General features: G+C 43.2%; 1 protein-coding gene across 1 annotated transcript in view; it reads left to right on the top strand.

Moving 5' to 3' along the window:
* The window catches only part of ADAM10 (ADAM metallopeptidase domain 10), a 146,096-nt gene that overhangs the window by 85,644 nt on the left and 38,562 nt on the right, over positions 1–21,890 (top strand). Inside the window, exons 3-4 of the mRNA XM_044279704.1 lie at positions 13,300–13,418; positions 16,470–16,628. Of these exons, the coding sequence (XP_044135639.1) occupies positions 13,300–13,418; positions 16,470–16,628 (278 nt within the window). The remainder of the gene's footprint in view (positions 1–13,299; positions 13,419–16,469; positions 16,629–21,890) is intronic.

Here is a 21,890-nt window from a genome sequence, read left to right as displayed (position 1 = left end):
ATTTTTCCGGGGCCACGGAACGGAGCAACGGATGTGGCCAGCACACAAAGTGCTGTCCGCATCTTTTGCGGCCCCATTGAAGTGAATGGGTCTGCACCTGATTAGCAAAAAATGAGGCTTGGATGTGGATCCAAATCATGGTCGTGTGAATGAGCCCTTAGGGTGCCTCACACACTGCAGATTTTATTGCAGAAAATTTTGCAAATGAAAATTGGATTTCTGCAAGCCCCATTATTGTCATTGGCGGTGGAATCTGAATGCTTTGGGCGTGGCATTTTATTCTCGCTGCCTGGCATTTTTCTTCTATAGACAGACCTCCTTTTTGTGTGTTGGTGTTTTCAATGGCATTTTAACATTTACTTCAGGGATGAGCAACCTCCGGAGCTCCAGCTTTTGTGAAACTACAATTCCCAGCATGCTCCATTCATTTCTATGTGAGTTCTTAGAAGAGCAGAGCAAGTATGCATGCTGGGAGTTGTAGTTTCACAACACCTGCAGTGCCGAAGGTTGCCTACCCCTGGTTTACTTCAATCTAATAAAAAATGCCAGGCGTGCCAAAAAAAAAAAAAAAAATGCTAAAACAATATGTGGACAAAACATGACAATCATTGATCAAGTCGTGTTTTTGAAGCATTTATTTGTGGTCCCAAAACATCAGGAACAGAACTGCGTGTACAGGGACCTGCTATGGCTTATGGAAGCAGGGCCTTTGTATTACTGCTTTATTCTGTAGCTCTGTATAGACTTTTTAGCTATTATCGTGAAAACTATTATTTTTTTCATTTTTTTTTTCTTTAAAGGGAATCTGTCACCGGCGTCCTCCCTGCATAGACTCATAACTATCGTTCACCTGATTAAAACCAGGTTTTTCTTTTGTCAATTCTATAGCAAAATAGTTTATTAATATGCAGATTAGACCCTGCAATGGGGCTGTCACCATTGCTCTTTTTGTGGCCAGCCCTCCCTAGTTATTTTGCCTGGGCTTCTCATTGCACCAAAAAACTAATTTGCATAACTCGGCAACAGAGCCTTGGATCCACTAAAGAAAAACAGCGTTTTAATCTATAGATGATAGATCTATAGATGTATTGTGCACAGGGAGGTTCCTTTATCTGTGACCCTGGTTACATTTTGCAGTAACACTGAGCCATTTATATTTTTCCCGCTTGTTGGAGGGCGTAACAATGTACAATCAGGCAGCGGGCGATTGAATGCTGAGGAAACAAAGGCATTAAAGGGGTTGTGCCACGTCGGCAAATAACATTAGTTATGTAGAGAAAGTTACTACAAGGCACTTACTGATGTATTGTGATTGTCCATATCGCTTCCTTTGCTGGCTGGATTCATTTTTCCATCACATTATTCACTGCTCGTTTCCATGGTTATGACCACCCTGCAATCCATCAGTGGTGGCTGTGCTTGCACACTAGGAAAAAGCACCAGCTTACGTAAGCTCCCACAGTCTCGGCCACCAGAGAGGCCGGAACTTTTTTCTATAGTGTGCAAGCATGACCATCACTGCTGGATTGCAGGGTGGTCGTGACCATGGAAACGAGCAGTGTATAATGTGATGGAAAAACGAACCCAGCCAGCAAAGGAAGCAATATGGACAATCGTAATACATTAGTAAGTGGCTTGAATTACTGTTCTCTAGATGCCACTTGCTGAAGTGACACAACCCCTTTAACTGCATATGAACTGAATGGCCAGAAGTGCGCTGTGCCTAGTGCTAGCTTGTACTTGTGAGACGGGCGAATTCTAAATTCCTGCTTAACACCTCATGCGGGTACATCTCCGCTCTATAATAAGTGACATTTCATTTAAAGGTTACCGATGACATTATGAATGGCTGAGTGTCTTGTACCCTAGTGATGGCTGCTAAAACTGTATTCTTTGTATTCCGCACCTATTGTTCTGCATTAATTGGTAGAGGTTACATCCAAGATGTCTCATTGCTGACAGCTTGAAATAAAACGCTAATAAAGCACTAGTCGCTCTGTCATTGCCATGATGTTACTCTGTCACACTGAAGGAAACCCAACTTTATGCCACTATGGCTACATCACAGGACTAGCTATTTGCCTGCATGTTAAATTACTCCTGGCCAAATCCTTCCCCCGCCCCTTCCCGCTGACATCCTTGTGTTACACGGTACAGCCAGCCGCCTGGTCACATTCCAGTAGAAGACTTCTTTATACTGTACCAGCACTGCATGACCAGGGTTCTGGACAGTCCATAAAAATAAGCAACTCTTTTCCCGTGTCCGTGGAAAAAACAAAAACAACTTGTGGATAGTGTTGAGCGATTTGCGCTTTGGATCAGCGGTTATTATGTATTGCCTCCATGTAGGCAAAAATTAGACTCCCCCTTAGTCACACAAGACATCAATTTTAATTAATTTGATGATCCCATCTGCATCTTTTAAAAACATTTTAAAATGGCAAACCCAACTTCGGATTGCTATTTTATAATGTTTTTAAAGACTGAGATGTGATTACCAAATGAATTCACCAGCAGGAGCCGAGCGGATTGACATATAGTATTATGGAAAAGGTTCGGTAGAACTTGTTGCTCTGCTCAGGGCGTCCAGTGGGCCTTTCTCCTTGAAACGGCATGACTTGAATGGAACATTGGAAAATGAAGAAATCGACAACATTTCTTAAGTTTCAGTTTAACATAAAAACTTGATGTAAATGATAGGTAAGGCTACTTTCACACTCGTGTTTTGTGCGGATCCGTTCAGATAATGCAACTGTCCGCATCCGTTCAGAACGCATCCGTTTGTAATATCTTTAACATTGCCAAGACGGATCCATCTTGAACACCATTAAAAGTCAATGGAGAACGGATCTGTTTTCTAATGTGCCAGATTGTGTCACAGCAAACGGATCCGTTCCCATTGACTTACATTGTGTGCCAGGATGGATCAGTTTGGCTCAGTTTCATCAGACTGACACCAAAACGCTGCAGGCAGCGTTTTGGTGTCCGCCTCCAGAGCGGAACGGAGGCGAACTGATGCATGCTCAGCGGATCCTTTTTCCATTCAGAATGCATTAGGGCAAAACTGATCCGTTTTGGACCGCTTGTGAGAGCCCTGAACAGATCTCACAAACTGACATCTATCCTTATGACTCTGTGTTGGCCCATTCCTCTGTTGTTACTCCTAGAAGTTATGAATGAGTTGCGAGCAGTCTGCAATCAAAGTCCAACTGGGTGTTACCAGTTGGGGGGTGGCTCCCCACAGTCTGACACCCCTAACTGGTAACACCTTTATTGCATAATGTTGGCTATTCATTCTTAACCTTCTAGCATGATAATAAAGGAATGGCCCAACGCGGAGACAGTTATTGCATACAGAATGCAGGTAGTCAGGGGAGGTAACAAGTCCTCTTTAAGGCCCTTTTCACATGAACGATACGGATCTGTTCAGGAAAAAAACGTATGGTTTTGCTTGCAAGTGCAGTCAGCTTTGTCTGCGTTCAGTAGTTCAGTTTTTTTTTATTCACGCTGATGGTATAAATTTTGATACGTTTTTCAAGCGCGTGAAAAAAACCCGGAAGAATCGCAAACCTCTTTTTCCACCCATCGGTGAAAAAACGATTTGCACCCGGATGCAATGCATTTTTCACGGAAGCCCCAAGTCACTTTTATGGGGCCAGGGCTGCGCGGAAAGCGCAGAATATAGAACATGCTGCGATTCTCACTTAACACTGAGATGATGCGTGAAAAACAACGCTCCTGTGCACAGACCCATAGAAATGAATGGGTCCGGATTCAGTGCGGGCGCTATGCGTTCAATTCGCGCACCTGTATGGAAACCGTACGCATGTGAAAGGGGTGAAAGAATTAGATCTTAGAAAGCGGTTTTGTTTGTCTTTTGGGTACGTATAAAAATTCATTCACAAGAAGCAATTCTAGAGGGAGACGGCATGACAAGGCTCTGGGGAATGACTACACGTACATAAAATGAAGTTGTTTTCCTGCAGGCAACCCTGTGATTTTACCAATTCCACCAGGATAAGCTCGGGTAAATGAGATTTCTGAAGAAACACTGTACAATTCTAGTCAAATTACCGTAAAACTGTCTTTTACTTAAGTGCTGCTATTTGATGTTAATAGCAGTAACATTTTGTATGTGTTTGACGATATTTAGTAGAATGTATTTTTATTCCACGTGCTTAGGAATTGCCATCTTAAAAGTTCAATGTTGCACAGCTAATAGGGAGCCAAGGGGTCAGCCCATGGATGTAATGGTATCTGAAAAATGGTCGCCGCTATTTCAAAGGTAACGGTAATAAATCTAATAAAATCTTCAAAGGGAACGTGTCATCAGAAAATGACCTATTTAAATCACATCTCATGTTTAAAATCTTTAGAGAATTTTGTGTATTTTTAATTTTCCATGTCAAAACATAAAATCCAGCAGTTTTTGCATTGTCCACTATGTCTAAGATCATACGGGTGTGTTACTGTACTGCGGCGGCACAAAGCTAAGAGTAGTCAATGTAATACAAAATAAAACTAATATCCATTCAATCGCCTGGTGCTCCAGTGCCACAGACCATGCCGCGATGACATCACATGTACCTACCCTGAGGCTGATCACTGGTATTAGGTGATTCGGCACAAAACTGAAACCATACGGATCCCAACAGCCCCCATGTACTGTCATGAGGATTCTTTGGTTTCTGTCTGCATGCTGGACATTATAGTCCGCTCTTTAAGGTGGAATCTGTGCAGATGTGAACATGCCCTTAGCGGTGACGTTTCATGCTGCGGTCAGTAAACGCATACATACAATGGTCCTCAATAGCATGCACAATCGGGCCATGTTCATAGTAGAAAGGCCGGTTTACAGCAATGAAGATCACCTTTTTTATACGCCATTGTTTTTGCTGGTCTCTGTAATATTTCCGTGTTCTAGAGGTTTTTCATCAATCGTCAGGAACACTGTGGAGTCGTACATGTGATCGCTGAAGGACCCTATGGAACTGATAACTTGCCTTTGAGAACACATCTGCACTTGTTCTTCCTTTCACTCCGTTTCCGCAGAAAAGAAATTACTTGCGGCACGCTTTCAATTATAATTTTTTTTATGGAATGTCCCAAGGTAATTCTGAAAGCGTTTTTATTGACCCTTTGAAGTCAAATCCATAAAACGCGACCGGTCTCCCAACGAACGTTTGGCCTGGACCTATTCGTACATGTTTTCATTATGGCTCCTCACCTTTTGACAGTCTCTGCCGGCCTGCGTAGTAATGTGATGGATGCCACGAGGAGATGGCAGCCACGAGTCTTGCTGCTGGGCTGGAGATTGTGAAATACTCTCCTGCTGTGTAGAGGGCTTCTGCGGGGCGTGACGCCGGAGCTTGGAGCCTTGTAACTGTAATTTGGAACGGCGGGACGTGAGAGCGATGGCGCCGAAGACAGACTCGGGGACTCCTCGGTTCCTCCAGTTTCTTGTTCCTTGCAGTCTAGAGGTGCTCTGTAATTGTAGCCTCCGTGTCTATATTTGAGTGTTTACTGAAGGCGTAGTAATAATTTTCTGGATGCGTGCCTGTTTATTACAGCAATCACTTACAGTTGTATCTGGCTCGCGTCCAAATTTAACCATTACATCTCCAAAAATGAAATCTGGGAGCTACAGTTGTGCAGATGGCCTTTTTGATTGGGCTCCTCTGGCATTAATTATTCCTATTGGAGAATTGTGAAATCACATAAAAGCCCGAACTGTTTCAGTGGTGTAAGGTATCTCTTCCTCCTCTCCCCTCGGAATATACAGTGAATTAGCATGTTAATGGAGCATCTGTAAGGGCTAGAGGCTAGGCTTTGTTGCCTGCCCAATGCATTCGCGTTGTCAGCCATTGTGTCAGTATTGTTAGAACGAGGGAATTCACTTCTCATTTATTAAAAGTAAAGTGTGATCTTTGTTAATACCAAGTTTGACAAGCTCGGTAGATATCATAATTTGGAGGGGGTGGTGGTAGGCTTTATTCACCCATGATTTTTATTTATTTTTTTGGCTTGTAAGAAAGACTCAAACACACCAAAAGGGGGAGGGGGAGTCACAAAAATATACACCCTCATGCAAGGGAAGCGGGTCACCACGGCGGGCTGTGATTGGCTGCAAAGGTTATGTATCTCCCCGTCGACGGACGTTTATATCAGCGCAGAGGGGAGCGGAAGCGCCAGTTCGGGGCCCACACAGACCGAATGCAGCAGCAGGGACCAGGTGAGTATCATCATCACCGCGGGTCAGCCACATCTGGACGTCTGATTTAGCATCTGCACAAAATTTATGTGAAACCAAACCGTCATTTAAAGGGATATGACTGCTAAGATTCCATGAGACATTAGTTTTACTATACATGATCCAAGTTTGGAAAGCAGTGGAGTGGAGAGTATAAAGTTCTCTTTATCATTACTGTTAGATACGCTGGGGAGAGTCCTATAACTCTGACAACCCCTTGAGGCTTTGGAAGCCATATTAGTGGTACTACATGCTGGGACTCTAAAGCTGGCTATACACGCATGTCAGGCGAAGCTGGAATATTAGTGAGAGCAGTCAGCCATCTAAAGTGTACAAGGGCCTCTTCCTCAGGCGGAATATGTCGGAAGAAAAGGATTTTTGGTTGCCTGATCCTTTAGTTCTCCGGGAGATAAACCGTGGCCAGAGCACAGTGGCCTCCTCTTCTCTTACTGAGAACACAGGTTTGCTCTCAATTCATGAAAATGGATTTCAACTAGGGATGAGCGAATCGCCTTCGGATGAAACATCGAAGTTTATTTGCATAACATTTTGTTCTAATACTGTATGGAGCAGGAACTCCGTACAGTACTAGAATGTATTGGCTCCAATGAGCGAAGTTATTGCTTCGCGAAGTCTCACAAGACTTCGTGCAATAACTTCATAAATTATTTTGTACTGTAAAAAAACATTTCCGGAACTCTGGTTCGGTTCCAAGGTACAACTTGGAACCGAACCTGAGTAATGGAGATTTTTTCATTTTTTTTCTTTTTTTACAGTAGAAATCAATTTCTGAAGTTGTTATGCAAAGTTTTATGCGAATCGACTTCGGATGTTTCATCCGAAGTCGATTCGCTCATCCTTATTTAACTTATAATGATTCTTCATGGGTGGAATTTAACAATGGATGAACGAACGATCGTATTCGCCTAGACCAGGGCTGGCCAACCTGCAGCTCTCCAGCTGTTGTAAAACTACAATTCCTACCATGCCCTGCTGTAGGCTGATAGTTGTAAGCAGTCTAAGCATGCTGGGAGTTGTAATTTTGCAACAGCTGGAGAGCCGCAGGTTGGCCAGCCCTGGTCTAGACTGAAGACATAGCGGCATAGTCTTCTGATTCTTTTGAAGAATGATCTTTAGTATATGAGCAATCTTTCTCTAAGGCCTCATGCACACTACAGTATTTTTTCACGGTCCGCAAAACGGAGTTCCGTGATCTGTCCGTTTTTTCTTCCGTGTGTCTTCCTTGATTTTTGGAGGATCACCAGACCAGAAAAGTGAAAAAATAAAATCTAAGTCAAGTTTGCCTTGAAAATGATAGGAAAATGATAGGAAAAAAACGGACACGGACGCGGATGACAATCTTGTGTGCCTCCGTGTTTTTTCACGGACCCATTGACTTAAATGGGTTGGCGAACCATTGTCCGTCAAATTAGGACAGGTCATATTTTTAAGACGGACAGGAAACGTGGATCACGGACGTGGATGACAAACGGTGCAGAGTCAATGGGTCTGCATAAAATCACGGAAAACGGAACAACGGACACGGATGCACACAACGGTCATGTGCATGAGGCCTAAAGGGGTTATCCAGTAAATTTATACTGAGGACGAATCATCAATAATATCTTTACCTGGATAACCCCCTTAAGGGAATATTTCCAGAATGATCATTCATCCTTCACCTGGTGACATTGAACATGTATGGGCAGTGTGAATGGCTGTAACATCCAAGGTGGCCAGAAATGTTTGTGACTTTGTCTGCCAAACAATTATTTGCCAGACAAACTTGTTTGCGACTTTTGCACTTATTTATTATGCTGTTTTTTCTGCAATAAAAATTCTCTTTGCATGGGTGAGTTTCATGTGAGCTTGTCTGGACACAGAGCTGCAGTATGTGATTCAGAATATCTCAAGCCTTCTTTTGCTATTTTGACTATTAGGGCACATCACCATGCATTTACTAACTAAGCAGTCACCGATGGAGAAAATAGCAAGTGGTAGAGAGTACAGCAGGTGTTCCATATTGAGAAGAAACCTTTAAGGCTGGCTTCACACGAACGTGTTCAATGCGCTGAACTCGCAGCGTGTCTGCGAGAGCTCCCGTCCTGACCTATGTTGCACTGACTGGGTTGCTTAGAATTATGGTAAATTAGGATGTGTAACCCTTAGAGTTTTCGAATGTATTGTATAACACGGACATAATGCTTTAAGGGTTACATAGCATCATAAATCATTATAATACTATGCAATCCTATGCGTGCCAAGTAGGTCAGGACGGGAGCTCTCGCTGACGCACGCTGCGAGTTCAACACATTGAACTCTCTCGTGTGAAACAAGCCTAAGGCCCCTTTCACACGGGCGAGATTTCCGCGCGGGTGCAATGCGTGAGGTGAACGCATTGCACCCGCACTGAATCCGGACCCATTCATTTCTATGGGACTGTGCACATGAGTGGTGATTTTCACGTATTACTTGTGCGTTGCGTGAAAATCGCAGCATGCTCCTCTTTGTGCGTTTTCCACGCAACGCAGGCCCCATAGAAGTGAATGGGGCTGCGTGAAAATAGCAAGCATCCGCAAACAAGTGCGGATGCGGTGCGATTTTCATGCACGGTTGCTAGGAGACTATCGGGATGGAGACCCGATCATTATTATTTTCCCTTTATAACATGGTTATAAGGGAAAATAATAGCATTCTTAATACAGAATGCATAGTACAATAGGGCTGGAGGGGTTAAAAAAAATAATAATAAAAAAAAAAAACTCACCTTAATCCACTTGCTTGCGCAGCCCGGCTTCTCTTCTGTCTTCATCTTTGCTGTGCAGGAAAAGGACCTGTGGTGACGTCACTGCGGTCATGACATGGTCCGTCCCCTGATCAATCACCATTGTAAACGATCGTGTGATGGACCATGTGATGAGTGCAGTGACGTCATCAAAGGTACTATTCCTCAAAGAAGAAGACGGAAGAGAAGTCGGGCTGTGCAAACAAGTGGATTAAGGGGAGTTAAATTATTTTATTTTTTTTAAAACCCTCCAGCCCTATTGTACTATGCGTTCTGTATTCAGAATGCTATTATTTTCCCTTATAATCTACAGAACACCTAACCCAAACCCGAACTTCTGTGAAGAAGTTCGGGTCTGGGTACCAAACATGCCAATTTTTCTCACGCGCCTTATCTTGTTTGCCCCCCTGGAGCACCCCTGGCCGTGGCTCACTGGTTGGAGAGGATACAAAGGAACGGATAAGTACATTTACCATTATCAGTGGCATTCAGATTGTTCTATATAGTGGTGGTCTTTCTCCAGCAGTGTAGTGCCGCCTGGAGGTGCTCCAGTAACTTAGTTTTTTTCATTTGACTTTCTTAATCATTGTTATGTAGTCGCTGGATTATGGCAGCGACGTATTCGTCTATATATCTTTTTTCTTTAGTCTCCTGATGAACCGTATCACTAAGGGGAAACTCGTCGAGACTCGGAGCACTAATTTTTATTATCTATGCAAATTGTGGCTTTCCTATTGATTTGATCCAGGGATTCTCCTGGACCTCTAACTAAGACGAAACATTGTTTTGATCCAGGGATTTTCCTGACCTTTCAACCAAGACTAAATATTGTTACAGTATTGTTACCTCCGATTAGGACGAAATATTGTTACAATATAGTTGCTATAGGACCCAGACATCCATATGGGTCACTATATTAGAAGGGCAATCTAAGGATAGGTAGGTTAGGTACGGGGATGGAGTGCTCCCACCACCAGGGTGCATCTCTGGGCTGAGATGAGCACAGGGATACCATAGGGATACCTTAAAGACCCATATGGTTCTGGCCCGGGTGTTTCACCATGTACAGCTTCCTCCACTCTGTCCTTGAATTGGCTCTTCTTGTCTGTATGTTACTTGTATGTCTATTAGTCCCCACGTGAGGGACCTATGTGTTTATTTTTAAGATATTTATATTAAAAGTTATATTTTAGGTAGTTGGCCCCAGTTATATTGTTTCTTACAACTACCCATTAGGAATCTTTTCCAGATAAATACTGTATTTAGAATGCTATTATTTTCCCTTATAATCTACAGAAGTGAAGAAGAAGTTTGGGTCTGGGTACCAAACATGCCGATTTTTCTCACGCGCGTGCAAAACGCATTATTGTGTTTTGCACTCAGGTGGAAAAATCGCGTAATTTCCCGCAATGCACCCACATCTTATCCGGGCCAAAAATATGACGCCCGTGTGAAAGAGGCCTAAGAAGTGTGTGTAGTACTAGTAAATAACAATCTAGTGCCTTATGCAATCCATTTAGATTTTCTCTGCATTTCAGTTTATACATTACATAAACTACCTTAGCATAGCAGGTTAATAAGCAGCTGCAGGCTGCCAATGTTCCCGGCTTCATCAATTTGTGGCCGGCTTTGACGCTTGGATAACCGTCTGATAAACAAGCGCGCTGCACCTACACAGTAATTGTCCTCCTTTAGGAATATGGCTCTGATGTTAAATTCTTCAGACACCGTTAGCCTATAGGTAATGTGCGACCGCAAAACTGTGTCCAGCCAGCGGATTTCACATCACAGTACAAACACTAAGCTATTGAAGGTAAGGCCTCATGTAAGGCCTGTATCCGTTTTGTGATCTGAATTCGTGGATCTGCGAAACATTTCCCGTTCTGCATGTTCCGTCCTATGTTAAAAATGCCTATTCTTGTCTGCAAAACGGACAAGAATAGGACATTTTCAATCTTTTTGCTAAACTCTAACGTATGGTTGTGGACAGCACATGGTCTGCTATCTGCATTTTTTGTGGGCCTCATTGAAGTGAATGGTTCCGCATCCGATTCGCAAAAAATGCGGATCAAATGCAGATCAAAAATGCAGTTGTGTATGCGGCCTAATTCCGAGGTTACTTTGATCATTCTTTCAAAATTGTACTGGTCTCAGCCATGATTTAGTGCTGTCTTATAGGTACCCAGCTGGTAGCTACTTTGGGTCACCTTTTCTTCCTTCCAAGCCGTAATCATCAGGAAGATCTCCTTAAAGTTGGCGGTTTCCGACAACTTTCATCTATTTTAAATGGAAAGCTTTTGAGTATTCTTTGCTATGTCAGCGCTGGCCTGAAGCTACTCTTTGGTGGCAAACTGGAAGAAATTGTGATTGGACTGATTAGGCCTTAACTAGTCTGATCCTACTGCTTCCCTTTCCATCGTAAGCAATGCTGGAGGCATCTGAAGACCAGTTATGTCACTTACTGTAGAAGTAGCATTCCTGTTTGGCTGACACAAAGGGGTAAGTTTGGAGCGTAGCTTGGAGGAGTTCAAGGTAGCATAGCCAACAGTCATGTTTATTGGGTGTCTCATCAGTAAATATTTATATAGTGGTTTTTTCCCCCCTGACCTTAGTATGTGTCCAGGATGCTTGTATGTGCTGACCTGTAGGAAGAAATAAAAAATGAAAATAAATGAAATAAAAATGAAAAATGTTATGAAAATAAAATGATTGGGATTTAAAGGGCATCAGTCAGCAGATTTGTACCTTATGAACCTGGCTGAGCTGTTGCACGTGCGCTTGGCGGCTGAAGGCATCTATGTTGGGCCAATGATTATATGTGCTCACATTGCTGAGTAAATGTTTTTTAAAGGGCTTCTGTCACCCCACTAAAGTCCATATTTTAATTTTTTTTGGGCTAGTTACATTCCTTATAGTGCGATATATGAAAATATAATGGTGTTACTTTCATTCAGCCGTTTCTTATAAAAACGAAGTTTTATAATATGTAAATCAGGTCTCTACCAGCAAGTAGGGCGGCTACTTGCTGGTAGCCGCTGCAAAAAACTGCCCCCTCGTCGTGTTGATTGACAGGGCCAGCCGCGATCTCCCCCGGCCGGCCCTGTCAGCATTTTAAAAATCGCGCGCCTCTGTTCATTCGGCGCAGGCGCTCTGAGATGAGGAGGCTCGTCTCCTCAGAACTCCCTCAGTGCGCCTGCGCCGATGACGTCCTCTCTTTCGGTGATGTCATCGGCGCAGGCGCACTGAGGGAGTTCTGAGGAGACGAGCCTCCTCATCTCAGAGCGCCTGCGCCGAATGAACAGAGGCGCGCGATTTTTTAAATGCTGACGGGGCCGGCCGGAGGAGGAGATCGCGGCTGGCCCTGTCAATCAACACGACGAGGGGGCGGTTTTTTGCGGCGGCTACCAGCAAGTAGGCGCCCTACTTGCTGGTAGAGACCTGATTTACATATTATAAAACTTCGTTTTTATAAGAAACGGCTGAATGAAAGTAACACCATTATATTTTCATATATCACACTATAAGGAATGTAACTAGCCCCCCCAAAAAAAAGGACTTTAGTGGGGTGACAGAAGCCTATATGTAAATGATCCCCTCGGAGCAACGGGTGCGTTGCCGTTACACCTAAAAACTGCTCTGTCTGCAACTATGGTGCCTTCTGCACTTTGACAGGCAATGTAAACCTCATCATGCCTGGCCCTATCAATCGGAGTGGAGAGGGCACAGCAGTTGCAGAGAGAGCAGAGCCTGATGCTCCTAGAGGCTCATTTACCTGTATTAAACATCATATTTTCTCAGCAATGTGGGCACATATGAACATGGGACCAACACAGATGCCTCCAGCTGCCAAGTGTAACAGGCCAGCCAGTTTCATAGGAACAAATCTGCTGACAGATGTCCTTTAATAAGTACACCAGTGATGACACAGAACACTACAGAATTGCAGTGATACAGTAGCTTACCCGGTTCTGTGCGCCCAAACTGCACCTTTTACCTCCGAGTTTAAATGGCAGGTTTATACTCTGGATTTTGTGAGATCAGGTGAGAGACTGGAAGCTTGCTCCAACACATGCCATGTTATGAAGGGGTATGATACTGGATTGCTGTGTGCCATGAGGGGTCGTTCTGGAGCCGGGACCTCATGGCATCATCTGAATGCGCTACCTGAACTTGTTAATGTGCTCTTGCTTGCATTGTAACCTCATTTAGGAACCCTACACAATATCTCCATCCACTGACTTCATCTTTTTGTGTCATATTACAGGCAGTTTAATCTTCGAATGAAGAAGGATGTGTCTCTATTTTCTCCTGATTTCAAATTAGAAATGGGAGGAGAAACTTTACCTTATGATACCTCTCACATATACACCGGGCAGCTCTTCGGTAAGTAGCATTAATAAATCTGAACTTAGAGTGGGGTGTTCTAGATGTCCAAGTAGTACATTGGGCAAGTGAGGATCCCTGGGTCTTGCTTTTCCCTGTTAGATTCCTCACCAGGTAGAACACGGTGCAGTTGTATTCTCCAGAGTCGTCATTTAAAGGGGTTGTGCCAAGTTTGTCAGGGGGTAACTAGCTGATCGCTGTGGGTCTCACCTCTGGTACCTCTACTAATTTCAAGAATGGGGCTCCGTTTCGCCTTTCTGATGGAACGGCAGGTTGCGCATGAGCACGGTTTCTCCATTAATTCTCTATTCCAGAGTACAGCATTTAGCTATCTCCGGCGGGGCACATGCTCATCCTGCCGCTCTGTCAGAATGGGGGACCTTGACCGAGCTCATTTTTTCATTTTGTTTTTTTTCAACAGTTTGTCTTTTACAGCTTTCAATTTAACTGCATCTGCAGATTGTTGCTTCTTCTCAGTGAAAACCGCCAAAAGTGTTGTTTTGGTCTTTTTGGCAAAGCTCTAAAGACTGTATTAGACAGCCTGAATTAACAGGCAATTGTCGGGAAGGAAGCGTTCCTTCCCGGCAATTGTCTCTCGCTAGCGGGGGAGACAGCTGCTATTACATGCAGCGTTGTCCTCCACAGTATAGGCAGGACCGATCGTTATACCATCGCTCTTCCCTATACTGAATCATCGTTTGTCCGCAGCAGATCGGGATTAGACACCACGATCTGCTGCCTACAAACAATGATTTGGATTCCCCAATCAACGAGCTTTGCTCATTCGTCGGTCAATCGGCGGCATTATTAGACTGCCAGATGATCACTAATGAGCGGTACTACGAGCACTTGTTGGCGATCATCTGATGAAAAATTGCGATGTGTAATACAGGCTTAACTGTGTGTTGCTAAGGAGAGTCTGTCTTCTGAAGATGTGCGGCTGGAAGTCTCTGCATGGGACACACAGTTGTATTCAACGCTTAGTAAAATGACACTTTCCTTTGCGGCACAGTTAGGTTCGCTGAGAATGTTTGTACCCTGTTTTCTAGAACAAAGTAACATCTTTCGCTTAAAGGGGTTCTGCACTTTCAATTAACTGATGATCTATCCTCTGGATAGATCATCAGCTTCTGATCGGCGGGGGTCCGACGCCAGGGACCCCCGCAGATCAGCTGTTTGAGAAGGCAGCGGCGCTCCAGCAGCGCCGCGGCCTTCTCACTGTTTACCGCCGGGCCGCCCGCCCACTGACGTCACGACTTGTATCAACTAGAGTGGGCGCGGCTAAGCTCCATTCAAGTGAACAGAGCTTAGCTGCACCCACTACTAGTTGATACAAGTCGTGACGTCAGTGGGCGGGCGGCCCGGCGGTAAACAGTGAGAAGGCATCGGCGCTGCTGGAGCGCCGCTGCCTTCTCAAACAGCTGATCGGCGGGGGTCCCGGGTGTCGGACTCCCGCCGATCAGAAGCTGATGATCTATCCAGAGGATAGATCATCAGTTAATTGAAAGTGCAGAACCCCTTTAAGGGTACTTTCACACTAGCGTTTTTCTTTTCTGGCACTGAGTTCCGTCAAAAGGGCTCAATGCCGGAAAAGAACTGATCAGTTTTATCCCCATGCATTCTGAATGGAGAGTAATCCGTTCAGTTTGCATCAGGATGTCTTCAGTTCAGTCATTTTGACTGATCAGGCAAAAGATAAAACCGCGGCATGCTACGGTTTTATCTCCGGCAGAAATTTTTTTTTTGAAGATTTGCCTGAGTGCCGGATTCAGCATTTTTTTTTTCATAGGTGTGTATTAGTGCCGAATCCAGCATTCAAAATACCGGAATGCCGGATCCGTCCTTCCAGTATGCGCAGAGACGGATCCAGTATTGCAATGCATTTTTCTGACTGATCAGGCATTTTTAAGACTGATCAGGATCCTCCTGATCAGTATTAGGCTACTTTCACACCTGCGTTTAGGTGCGGATCCGTCTGGTATCTGCACAGACGGATCCGCACCTATAATGCAAACGTTGGTATCCGTTCAGTATGGATCCGTCTGCATAACTCAGTCAATCAAAAGTCTAAGTGTAGGTCAAAAGGATCCGTCCTGACTTTACATTGAAAGTCAATGGGGGACGGATCCGTTTACAATTGCACCTAATATTGTGTCAATGTAAACGGATCCGCATCGCCAGGTGGACACAAACGCTGCAAGCAGCGTTTTGGTGTCCGCCTCCAGAGCGGAACGGAGACAGCATTCTGAACGGATCCTTATCCATTCAGAATGCACTGGGGCTGAACTGATCCTTTTGGGGCAGTTTGTGAGAGCCTTGAAACGGATATCACAGGCGGACCCAGAAACGGCAGTGTGAAAGTAGCCTTACAAATGCAATCGGTTGGCATACGGTTCTGGCGACCGAACTGCTTGCCTGATCACTCTGCCGCAAGTGTCAAAGTAGCCTAATAAAGTACATTGCAAATATGTTAACATTCCTATTCCTACACTTCAATAACAATAAACTGAACTGGAAAATGACGATTTCACTGCCTGGCCCTGTCAGTCAAAGTACAGAGGGCATGTCAGTTGCAGAGAGAGCAGAGCCTCTAGGAGTAACAGCGACACCCCCATTGCTCCTAGAGGCCAATTTACATATATTAAAACATTTTTCTCAGCAATCTGGGCACATATGAACATGGGACCAACACAGATGCCTTCAGCTGCCAAGTGCTCATGTAACAGGTCAACCAGTTTCATAGGCATAGATCTGCTGACAGGTGCCCTTTTAGAGTATGGCCAGCTATAGAGGTTATTTAAAGGCAATGCATTTCAGTTGATTGTATTCATCTGCCAAGTGTTTGGCTGCTTTGTGAAGAAATTCCTGTCCAGTCTTCTCCCAGCATTTAGCTCTTCAACCTTTCTGTGGTCCATTGTGAATGTTTCATGATATTCTCATACAAAGCTCTTTACGTATGGAAGCCCGTTCCTCTTTGGGCAATATGTTGTGTGCTCCTGTCTTTTCCTCCCATTTCTGTAATGCTTACTTAGTACTCTGTTGTGTTAACAGGTGAACACGGGACGTTGTCTCACGGATCTGTGCTGAACGGTAGATTTGAAGGGTTTATTAAGACCCCTCAAGGCACCTTTTACGTGGAGCCTGCAGAAAGATATTTCAAAGGCAAAGCAGTTCCGTTCCATTCTGTTATGTACCATGAAGATGATATCAGTAAGTATTGTCACGAAGGAGAACTTTGTGCCCCCTCCATCCGAGCTCTGCTTAACTAATGTAATGATGGTGTACATAGACTTCTACGATACTGCGGTTCGTAGAGCTCAGGCACACCGTTTTGGACCATGGCATCTGCTGTGTACCCTGCATGTTTTACCTTGACTGTAGGTTCTTTTTACTTAGTTTGTTTAATGATTTTCATTGTCATATTACATTGAAGGGGTTTTCTAGTACTTGGATACTGATGATCTATCCTCAGAATCAGCCAATATAATCAGATCAGTGTGGGTCCGACAACCCACACTCCTTGATCAGCTTTCGGGAAGCCACAAACACCAGAAACTGTTCAGTGGATGGAAAGCTCCATGCAATATGTCGTTTTAGCAACTGGCATAATACAGTTTGGCCCTGGTTTTAGTGGGGGCTGAGCTAAAGTACCCCAGCATGGCCCATTACACAGTGGACAGAACTTCATGCTCCGACTCGGTCTACTGTAGGGGTAGGGTAGGCTGGCAGTATTAATGTACTGGAAAACCTTTGCGTATACAAGTCTTACAAACTTTTGGCATATTACTATGACATGCCATCATATGATCATGAGGGGCTAGTGTTTGACCTCTGGGGCTCCCACTGATCCTGAGAGTTAAGGGGCCACAGCACTGGTGTTTTGCTACATCACCTTCACTATTTGGTCTGGTTAGCGCTGCCTTGTTTGCAGGCTGTACAGTGTAGCCCCATCACTCTCTGGATGGGTGGGACTCCTGGAGGGTGGGCCCCTGCCTCATATCCTGGTGGTATGCCATACATTTATAATTTACAAATGCTTTTACCTGAAGTAGAAGAAACCTGAGCAAGGCACACATTGGGGAAATTGAAGCCCCTGTGGCTACTCTCCCAGAACCATCAGCAGAATACAGAATGAACTGCTCTATGGCGGTAAAACTAATCTGTCTGGTAAAAGGACATGAACCAATTAAGTTTTCCATTTTGCATTTCCATCTTTGTGCCTTTTTATCGCACCTGAGTTAACATTTCTGGCTTGTCATTTAATGCTGATCCTTGTTATTCCTGACCCATGCTGATAAATGACTCCAGAGACAATAAAGCAGGGTTTCTTTTTATTGTAATTATTACTGCCATATGGCCAGTGGTGATTAGAGGTGAAAAGAGACTGCACCAGAGGTGCCCATACGTATCCCAACACACTGCATACACATGTACATGTGGTCACTCTTTACTCCATGGATTTAGTCATTATGAAAGTGACAACTTCTGAATTGTTCAGCATTATAATGGATGGAGTAACAAGTAGTAACCCTGCTAGAGTGTACATTGCATGTGAAATACTTGGACAGTTGGGTAAAGAGGACCTGTCACCTCTCCCGACATTTCTGTTTTAGTAACTGCTTGCATTCCCCACGTAATAAGAATAAGCATCTATTCGTATGATATGTTCCATTCCTCTATTATTCCCATAAGGGGTTTATTGAATAAACACATAACTGGGTGTTACCAGTTTGGGGGGGGGGGGGGGGGGGTGTTCCTGATCATTCTGACACTATCCACTATGTGCTGCCAGTGTCGGTTGCTGGGATATCCCCCGAGCTGTTAACACTCAGCTGTACCTTTTTATTCAGAAACTTCTAACAGGCATAAGAGAGGATTGGTACATCATGGAATCATAAGAATAAGTGCTCCAGAATTGTCACTTACTGTGGATATTTGTGTCCAACCTCCAGCTGCATATTCTGTAATATCTGTGGAGTTCATTCCCAACATCCTTAGGTTCTTAATTGACAAGCTATTAAATGTATTACAATAGTTATTCTTGCCTAAATGAGTTCTCCACGAATTGATGAAACAGTTACTGAAAATGCTTAAATATTACATTATTATAAATGCATTCCTAAATACTGTTCATTAGTAATAATGGCTTGTTTAGTCTAGGGAGCAATCATTAGGAGAAATAAATTGGCCTCCGTCTTATTGGTACACACAAAACCGGTCTTAATCACACATAAGGAGAAGTTACTTCAACACTGAGCTAAAGAGTTTTCAAAAACTTTGAATAATGGCTGTGCTTCTTTGTACTATCATAACTGTGAAGGAACGTTTTTTTTCTTTTTTTTTTGGGGAAGCTTCCCTAAAGTCAATATTAGCCGTATTCTCTTTCAGCTGCACAGCTAGATGCATTTAAATCAGAAGCAGTGAGTGTCTCACTTCTCCCACTACTGTATGCAGTGACCTCACTTCCTGCTATGTTTGTTTTCTTCTAGGGGGCAAAAAGCTTGTAAGGAGGGATAAATGACACTTGCCGAAAGGCAGGAGGCTCCTGTGATGTTTGATGCAGCGTAGAAGCAGTTCTTCTATCAGGCTCAGGATCTCGGCTAGCTCTGACATGCCCTGATTTCCTGTCAACCCTCTTCTGTTCCTAGGGATAGATCTTGCTTGACAACAGGAAATGGACTCCAACTTAAGTGGAAGTGAGACCCCTAGTGGCCATGACTTTACAGCTTTTTTTTTTTTTGTGGGAGGGGGGGGGGGGGTAGGATACAGGCATATTTTATAAATGAAGTAATTTATAAATTTGCTAGCTACACTATTCTCTATTAAATGAAATTATGTGAAAGTACAGTAACTCTAAGTATTCTCAGTAATTTTATTATTACCAAAAAATTGTATTAAATATATTCCCAGGGACTGAATGGGTACTGCGTATTAAGCAAACAGATCACACACAAAGCTATGTATTAGTCCACTAAATGACTATAAGAATCGGTATAGCGCTCGTTACATAGCGAATGCCTTACTTTTCAGTCTTGGTTGTATTGGTCTCCTGCGTGGTAGTTAAGAGCCTCTGGTACATAAGCAAGTTGTATTGCTTCACAAGTTAATATTCCATTATGGGGGCTTGAAGAACCTCTGTTTGATACGAAAAGATAAACCAGAGGTAATTGTCATTGCTGGCATGCCGCATTTGATATCAGATTAATGGTACTTGTCTTGCTCCCCGGCTATGCTTTTGTGTGATTCAGTTTGTGGTAGAACCATTCCACCTTAGGAGGTAAATTGCTCTCATTTCCCACTTGCTCCTTTAGTTGCTGCCTACAAAGAATTTATTCAGGACTTTTTATCTAAGTGCAGGCTTACCGCCGCTTCACGATTTTCATTAATAGAAAAAACTGTGTGTGTATGTGTGTATGTGTGTATATGTGTATATGTGTATATGTGTATATATGTATATATATATATATATATATATATATATATATATATATATATATATATATAGTATGTGTGTGTGTGTATATATATATATATATATATATATATATATATATATATAAAATGTATGCAGATGTGTTTTGCCTGCAATTATTTTTTTGTTTTAAGTTTCCAGGATATTTTTTATTTATTTTTTCAAATGCTCACCCCCCACCAGTCCCTGCTGTATATGTGGGGAGATCTATAGTGCAGAAGTGCAGTAGTGACAACCCAGGAGCTATGGAGCAGCAGAGAGAACGCTATATACCTCTTCACAGGTAGAAATGGGGGTGAGAGATTTAAAAAAAAATCCTGATCCTGGACAACCATTTGAATCTCCTTGAGGACTGAATCAATTTTGGACTAGAGAGCCACAATATTTTTAAACATTTATTATTATTATTATTATTATTATTATTATTATTATTATTATTATTATTATTTTTTTTATTCTTTCTCTTTGCATTCCTTGTTATAACTTTTTTTTTTTTATCTCATGTTCAGTATGCTGTATGAGACCATATATCATGTAGTATAAGTTGTGCTTTTTGGTACTTATACGTTAGCGTTTAATTTTTATTGGTTTTGGCAAAAATCCAGAAAGAACAGTTCTGCATGATTTATTTAAGTTTTTTACGGGATGGTAGTTGAGCACTTGCACTCCATGAATCCATTCTGTTTACAGGGACTGTGCTTAAAGGATAAATGTGAGGTATGCGCCATAAATATGTTATGGCTAACACTGCTGCAATGGCATCTGTCTCAACCATTTTAGCCGTTGGTCAATAGCCAGAATATTGGTTTGTTGGTGTTGGGAAAGTAGTTCTCACAATCCATCATATATATTGTTATGATGAAGTGATGGCTCAGGAGCTAACAGCCAGGATCAGAAATAACTCCAATCCTGCTCATTTTAAAAGTTTTTCCGGTCCTTCTATTTTGATGGCCTAATCTCAGGCTATCAATATCTGATCGGTGGAGGTCTACACTCCCTTTCTTTGGAAGAAAACGCGACACTTGAGGCACCACCTTTATGCAGTGAAATTCCCTCTCCCTTCACTGGCCGCAGCATGCTAAAGAGCCTTCTACACGCAACTTTTTTTGCAGCATAAAAAGTATCAGTCTGTGTGGTCGCTGGGCTATTGTACTTTACTGGCATAATCATGTGAGTACCCTAATAGCGCTGCGAGCAGAGGGGCTGTCTGTATACTGTGGGACAGGGGAGACACGTTTCAGCTATGAGATGCGGATGACACACCAACTGGATTTCAGATCGGCCAGGGATGGGGAATGAGGAACACTGATCACTGCTAAATTATGGGGATGAACAACCGTTACTACGATCATTTGTCCCATACCGAGTCATCCTTTGTCGACAGGCTGCTGCCAATAAAGGAGGATTTTTGGTGCTGCATGGAAAATGCAAATAAGTGTTTGCTCATCAGGACTAAGCGCTGTATGAATGTTTGTCCCCAATACTTGCCCCAGTCCTCAGCTCATGTAAATGGACTTTTTTTTTTTTTTTTTGGGAGAATCTGAAATCCATTGCATTATTTATCGGCATTGTACGATATGTGTTGTTGACCGAGTTGTCTGATAATATCTTTGTGTGCTAATGGATTTGTGGTCGCCATCAAAGTGAAAAGAAAAGGCTGATGGCATGTGTGCATTTCAGCACATGAAGGGTGCACTTTTAAGAAGTCTGCTGAGAGGAGCTGTTGCCATGACTGGATCGTTAGGAGGGATAGCAGTCCAATTAGCGCCGGTAATAATGTGGTCTCCCTGGTCAACTGATCTGTCTTCTCAGCTTGTGATGTTTGGAAGTCGTAATAGGCTGATGACTCAATCTTTGATTTTGTTCTGTACATAATGGAGAACAGAGAGCTGTGTGCTTTCAGACCTAGCCTTTGTGTCAATTAACCTGATGGGTAGTCTCTGAGCCGGCTAAATAGTGCGTCTCGGCTTCCATGACACGTGTGTGTCAAGAGACTACAT

This window comes from Bufo gargarizans, chromosome 2 (assembly GCF_014858855.1).
Source record: "Bufo gargarizans isolate SCDJY-AF-19 chromosome 2, ASM1485885v1, whole genome shotgun sequence".
In the NCBI taxonomy this organism is placed as follows: Eukaryota; Metazoa; Chordata; class Amphibia; order Anura; family Bufonidae; genus Bufo; species Bufo gargarizans.
This window is presented reverse-complemented; position numbering and strand designations above follow the sequence as displayed.